A 7458-nucleotide genomic window follows, 5' to 3' on the forward strand; every position below is an offset into this window, starting at 1 on the left:
TCTACCTGGGATTCTCTCCCCCTCCCCCTGCTCACATGCACACTCTCTCTCTCAAATAAATTTTAAAAATATTTTTTAAAAAAGAATCCTATATGAATAAACTGTAAAGTCCTACAAGATCCTAAACTGCCCCACCACCATCACCTTTCTGATCTCATCTCCCCCCTCTTTCCCTCACACACTCTGCTCCAGCCACGCAGGCCTCCTTTTGTTTCTCCAGTATGCTGGGCATGGTCCCACCACAGGGCCTCTGCATCTGCTTGAGCTATGATGATTATAGTCATGACATATATTTTAAGTTGTGATTCTGTCAAAACTTCAGCTAACATTTTCTGTAGCTATACCAACAATAGTACTAGCAAGATCCTGTACCGAACTATACACTAATATTTTCAATGTCATTAATTTTAAAACAACCCCATTTTCCCAGTCTTTTCTTATTCTACATGTTACCATGCAAAGATTTTTATTTCACAAAATACAGTAATAGTAGCTTTTGCTTATCAATTAGTACGAACAAAAGTCATACAGCTACATTTGCAGTGAAATATAACAAAGCAATTAAGCCAAGAAAGTGTTACAAAGAACCTGATTACCACCATTCCTAAGTTCATCCCCAGAACCACAGTTTGTGAAATAACTATGGCAACAACACTTCAGAACACCAAAATACAACCGAATTTTGCTGAAAACTATTGCCCATCTGTGCAAACACACACAAAAATACATGTTCAATACAATAACATGATGATAATTTAAGTTCCTATCATGCTAAAAATCCTAAGTAACTCTTAAGCATATATATTGGCACAGACTATTCAAAGTGGGTGCTGAGAAAGGAAAATTACATTTACATTCAAATCAGAGTTGTCCCCAAACTCAAGATGATGAAAACTATCACTTTTTATCAAAAAGACTTACCTCGGTAACACCAAAAAAATCCCAAATAATCTAATTGAAAATGGGCAGAAGACATGAACAGACATTTCTCCAAGAAAAACATACAGCCAACAGACATATGGAAAGGTGCTCAGCATCACTTGGCATCAGGGAAATGCCAATCCGAACCACAATGAGATAACACCTCACACCGGTCAGAATGGCTAAAATCAAAATCACAAGAAAAAGTGTTGGCAAGGATGTTAAGAAAAAGGAAACCTCAAACACTGTTGGTGGGAATGCAAACTGGGCAGCCACTCTGGAAAACACTATGGAGGTTCCTCAAAAAAATTAAAGCAGAATTACCGTATGATCCAATAATTCTACCACTGGGTATTTACCCAAAAAATATGAAAACACTAATTTGAAAAGATGTATGCACTCTTAATATTTACTGCTGCATTATCTACAATAGCCAAATTATGGAAGCAGCCCAAGTGTCCATCAACAAATGAGTGGATAAAGAAGACGCAATACACATACATACATACATACACACACACACACACACACACACCCCGGAATATTACTCAGCCAGAAAAAAAAAAAATGAAATCTTGCCATTTGCAACGAAATGGATGGAGCTAGAGGGTATAATGCTAAGTGAAATAAGTCAGAGAAAGACAAATACTGTATGATTTCTCTCATGTGGAATTTAAGAAACAAAACAGAGGAACAAAGAAAAAAAGAGACAAACCAAGAAACAGACTCTTAACTATAGAGAACACACTGATGGTTACCAGAGGCAGGGGGTGAGTAAAATGGGTGAAGGATCAAGAGTATACATATGATGAACACTGAGTAATGTATAGGATTGTTGACTCACTATATTGTACAGCTGAAACTAATATAACACTGTATGTTAACTATACTGGAATTAAAAAAAATTCACCTCGGGATTCTTTTAAATATTAAGCTCTGTTTGAGCTGACCATAACGGGAAAAATTTTGCCAAACTCAATTCATTAGCACCCCCAGCAAAATCCTCTGACTACAACGAACTTCTCTAAGTGACTGGCACAAAGGACAGAAGCAAAGGCTTTGAGTCAGCTTGTTTGTTTTCAAACCTTGTTTTACCACTTACTAGCTGGAGGACCTTAGCCAAGTTTCTTTACCTCTTGAGCCTTAGTTCTCTATAAAAACAAAGACACTGCCACAAAACCTGTGACACAGTGCCTCAGCACATAATGACAAATACCACAAATACTATTACCAAACTGAGCTGTAGGAAGAAGTTAAAGAGCTGCCACTTTACGGCTGCACTTAATACCGTAGCCTTTAGAAGAGTTATCCACAAAGACGATTTTTAAGTTCAATAAAGCTGTAATAATAAAAGCTTTAATATACACATCTTTGTATGACTGAGGCTTTGTTTTTCTTTTTGTGAATTTCTGGGCAATCTAAAGGCTAGAATTATTTTAAATGGCAATATTATGTCTGTAATTTTTGTTTTAAAGAAACAGTTCATTCTCTCTTGCACAAAAATAAATAAAATCTTAAAAAAAAAAAAAAAAAGGTGCCTGGGTGGCTCAGTCGGTTGAGAGTCGGCCTGAATTCAGCTCAGGTCATGACCCCAGGGTCCTGGGATTGAGTCCCAAGTTGGGCTCCCTGCTCAGCGAAGCCTCTGCTTCTCCCTCTGCCCCTCCCCCCAAGCTGGTTTTCTCTCTCCCTCTCTCTCTCTCACAAAAATAAATTCTTAAAAAAAAAAAAAAAAAGAAACTAGAGTTAAAAAGAAAATCTTCTCCAGTCTTCAGGGTTTTGTTTACTCTATTAGGCTACAATTCAAGTCTATCAAGTGACTAAATTATTAATTCACAATAATAGTGAACACCTACTGAGCTCTTATCTGCTCTATGGAACAAAGATACTTGGGCAGTGTACAAGTTTACTATCAGGGCTGTCAAAAAAAGCGTCAGGTTGCCTCAACCTCTGATGTAGCCTGATTACTGCCCTTCAGGAAAGTATCTGCTATGTATCAACTGCTGGACCAATCATAAACAGCTGGAAATCGCCAAGACCAACTCATTTCACAGGTGAGAAACTGAAGCCCAAAGAAATTAAGTGCAAAGGTCACAAGGTTACTAACAAGTGGAGACTAGAATCTAAATCTCCCTACTTCTAATTTGTTGTATCAATTACACGATAGCTGATGGTTTCAAAAAAAGAAAGACCTGTTCTAGTACCTCAAGTTTTGTACATAGTTGGAAAGAAACTGAATATCCGAAATAAGTGAATGTTTAATGAGAGCTAAATATTAAGCACAAATTAATTTAACCCCTAGCCTATCATGAATATGTTAAAAGGGCTCCTAGGACTGAAAGGAGTGGAATCAGCTAATCATACTGTGTGGTATCCACTGCCGGTTAGGAGTCACTACATGACCAAAACACTAGCACCAGAGTGCCTTTCTTATGAATAACACACACTTTAGAACCACCGAACTAGGGCGCCTGGGTGGCTCAGTCAGTGAAAGCGTCTGCCTTCGGCTCGGGTCATGATCTCAGGGTCCTGGGATCAAGCCCTGCATATTGGGCTCCTGGCTCCTCAGGAAGCTTGCTTCTCCCTCTCCACTCCCCCTGCTTGTGTGCCCTCTCTTACTTGTCTCTGTCACACAAATAAGTAAAATTGTAAAAAAACAAAAAAAAAAACAACAAAAAATCACTGAACTTCCTTTACTCACATCAACATTCCTTTCGAAGAGAAAAAAGTATCCTTAGTGCCATTCCCCAGATATGTATTTCACCTTTGCACAAGAAGTTTTACCAGCTGTAAAATGCTCACTCTCTTTTGAAAAGAAAGATGCTGACCAACGAGCAAGGCAGTTTTCACACTTTTCATGCTCTGAATCAGGCTATTTTTGTTAATACTCTTATTTCTATCAAAGTTATTTAGGCATGGCCTAAATGTCTTCAGGTCCAGATCTTAGGGAGGAGCCAACAAGTAATCTTTAAAGTATAGCCCATTTTCTTCTCGGGAAAACATGATTAAAATGTCATTCACTGACCAAAAGGTGAATGACTATAGACACTAGAACACAATACTATTTTAATAAGGGAAAATTCCAAAATATAACTTTGTTTAAAAGTAGATAGTCATAGGGGCACCCAGGTGGCTCAGTCAGTTAAGTGACTGACTCTTGCTCTCAGGGTCATGAGTTCAAGCCCCACATTGGGCTCCACGCCCAGCATGGAGCCCACTTAAAAGAAAAAAAAAGTAAATAGTCACGAACTTCCCATAACAGGCATATTGAAGACTTCTACAAAGACTTTATTGTGTCAGATGAAAACATGGCAGGATACTCCCATTTATTCCCAACAGCTGAGAGACTGGGTGCTGCAGTAAACTATCTGATCAATTAAAAGTTAACCACAGACACTACCCATTAATTGCCAATTCTGAAATAACTAAAATATATTTTAAACCTGTGTTGCCCAATATGGCAGTCACTAACCACGTGTGGCTACTGAGCACTTGATATGTGCTACTCTAAATTGAGGTATACTATAAATGTAAAACTTCACCAGATTCACACTGGATTCACACTAAATTTCAATGACTTGGAGTAAAAAAAAAAAAAAAAAGTAAAATATCATATTAGTAAACTTTTCATGTTGATTACATATTAAAATAATACTTCTGACATAATGAGTTAATAAAAGACATTACTAAAATATCACCTTTTTAAAGTAGTTCCTAGAAAATTTTAAATCACATTTGTGTGGCTCACATTACATTCCTATTAGAAAGTACTGCTCTATACAAAGTATGCAAAATATGATCCAATCTTCCTTTGATGATTCATGATGATGATGAACACCAACCATACAATAAAGAAAAATTCTATTTATATCTTGGATACATAGTTTAAGACAGGACCAAGAAAGAATGGCATGTCCTTAGAACTTGTATTAAATCCACAACCAGCCTCAACTGTGTTAACAGAGGAAGGACTCAATCTTACAAGTATTTTTTAGGGATCAAAAAGGAAGTACATACCTAAAGCCCACAAAAGAGAGACTAAGAGAAATACCATCTGTTTCTAGAAGGCATCTTAAAACAAAACCAGTGTGTTTTAAATAGCTAATAGACGTACCTGTTTCTTTTTTAAAGTAGTATTCGATTATTTTGAGTATCATGAAGAAATTTCCCAACTGCCAGGTAAGCAAACTTCTTAAAAAAGAAACCTGATAAGGAAGAGACTAGAAACTCTAACCATGTGGAATAGTATGAGTGTACCATATGGAAAATGTAAGCCAGGTTCCTTAACAAGGTATTTCTAATTAAACATTACACAATGATGAAACCAATCAAAATTTTATAAATACCCTTAACTATGACTGTAGTATATAGTGAAATCAGCTATTACATGACTTAACTAACACTGCTTTCAAAATTCCAAGACACTATAATGCCTTTTCCAAATCTAGCCAGTGAGCATTAGGGAGGGAACAGCTTCCAAATGCTTTATCTTGAAGAGGTTAAAATTAGAATTGACAATTCAGAGCCATATTAACAATAATAAATATTTGCATGGCATTCTGTTTGACAAGCACTTTTGGACACATCATTCTTTTTGATCCTCAGGATAGCCCTCAGACACTGGTATGTTTTTATTCCTACTTCAGAGGTAATTTCAGGCTTGAGACCTTGACTTATTCAAGGTCACACAGCTAAAAAGTAGCAGAACCAGTACTGGACTCCGGATCTTCTTATGCTCATCCAATTCTCCTTCCATTACAAGACAATCATTCATTTAAAACCAAATGTTTAGAAACCCAACAAGCCCTGATGCCAAAGAAGGATCTAAGGATCAGTGAGGTCAAAGCTTAAGACTCTGTAAACATGACGTGCTGGAATGAGTTCAAAAAGGGGAGAAGAGATTATCAAGAGGCAGGAAATGACTTGAAAAATCAGGAGGGGAAAAAATTCTAATCTAAACGTCCTTGAGCGCAGCATCGCAGAAGAGCAGTATTCAAGCAGAAAATGCAGAGAAACGGCGCTTTTCCTCAGAAACGTGATTTCCAGTGTAGAAACTGTAGGTTAATGCAATGATTTTGTTGTTACTTTACTATAAGCGTGTTTGAGAATTTTACTTAAAATAAAGGCACTCAGAAAACCAGGACATCCAACTGGGTACCACCAGTCCTACATTTTTTCGTAAGTCATGACATCCACCTCACAAAAATCCAGACAAGAAAAACTAATTCAGCACGCACTGCGATTTGGACCGTAGGTAAAGGAAATGGCAAATCTTTCTAGTAGAACGCATCCTTGAGGACAGGACAAAGGCGGCACCACCACAAATGAACCTCGTTCCACCTCCAGATCACAGTGACAACAGGCTGGTTAAAGCAAAATGTACAAATCTCGAAGACATGGTAAAAGGGAATTCCTAAGATGGCTCTCTCAAGCCATTCCCTATGGAAATTCCTAAATACAACAGAATTTCAGAATCAGGGAAGGGCTAAGGAGAGACGCGGGGCTCCCGGCGTGGGAATCCCACACACCGCCGGCTCCGAACGCGACCCCAGCAAATTGCAGGCGGAGGGTCACGAGAGCGCCGCGAGACCCCGAAACCGAGCGGACGCCAAACGAGACCCCCCCGTGTGACCACCCGCTAGGACTGATGAAAAATGACCGGCTCCAATTTCATCTCCGGCTTCCCCTCCCCGGCGGCCCCCAACTAGAGAGGGTCAGCAGGAAGGGCCGAGCCGCGGCGAGGGGCGCCGGCCCGGGGGGGGGGGGTCGGCCGCGATCCTCGCCCCGGCCCCGGCCGCCGAGCCCCTGGCCCTGGCTCCTGGGCCCAGTCCCCCGCCCTCGGCCCGGCCCGCGCTGACAGCCCCGGCGCCGCCCCCACCTGCCCGCCCGGGGGGCGCCGGGGCCGGGCGCGCCCGCCAGGCCACTTCCTTCCCCGCCCGCCCGGCCTCGCGCGGGCCCCGGGGGCGGGGAGCCGCGGGAGGAAGGAGGCTTGGCCGGCCGCCCGCGGAGGAAGCCGCCGCCGCCCGCACCCACCGGCATCATCGCGGCGCGGGTCCGTGGCGCCCTCGGCCGCCTGACAGGACGCTCGGCGCCGCGCCGCGCCCGCCGCTCCGGCTGTCCTCGCAGGCCGCGCACCCACCGCCGCGCCCTCGGGCCCTCAGCGGCGAGGCGGCGGCTGCGGCTGCGGCGGGCTGCGGAGCCTGACCGGCTCTGTCGCGGCCGCCGGCGCGCTGCGTCGCTGTCCCGGGACCGGCCGCCGCCGCCGCCGCCTCCGCCCGACCGCCTCGCGCCGCCGGCCCTCGGGCTCTCTCAGCCCCCGCAGACCCCACCCCCAGCGCGTCGCCCCACACGGGGCCAGCCGCCCCCTCCGATTGGCCCGGCGGGGCCGGGGGCGGGGCCGGGGCGGAGCTTCCCGGCCCCGCCCGCCTAAAGCCGCTCTCGCGGCGGCCAGGTGCGAGCGCGCCCGTGCGCGTCCGCGCTCCCGCGAGCGGGCGTGCTGCGGAGGCCTAGCCGCTGCCCCGCCCCGCGTGGCGGCGTGCG

At 43.6% G+C, this 7458-nt stretch overlaps 1 protein-coding gene across 2 annotated transcripts in view; it reads right to left on the reverse strand.

The window, feature by feature from the left end:
- The window catches only part of PPP1R13B (protein phosphatase 1 regulatory subunit 13B), an 85446-nt gene extending 78232 nt beyond the window's left edge, over window positions 1-7214 (reverse strand). The window contains exon 1 of one of the 2 annotated variants that reach the window (XM_045776139.2): window positions 6952-7214. In XM_045776139.2, the coding sequence (XP_045632095.1) occupies window positions 6952-6960 (9 nt within the window). In that variant the 5' untranslated portion in view covers window positions 6961-7214. The remainder of the gene's footprint in view (window positions 1-6951) is intronic. The other variant, XM_045776140.2, reaches the window with a different exon arrangement.
- Between the last annotated feature and the right edge of the window lie 244 nt (window positions 7215-7458).

This window comes from Ursus americanus, chromosome 26 (genome assembly GCF_024610735.1).
Source record: "Ursus americanus isolate L20-20 chromosome 26, mUrsAme1.1.p, whole genome shotgun sequence".
NCBI lineage: Eukaryota > Metazoa > Chordata > Mammalia > Carnivora > Ursidae > Ursus > Ursus americanus.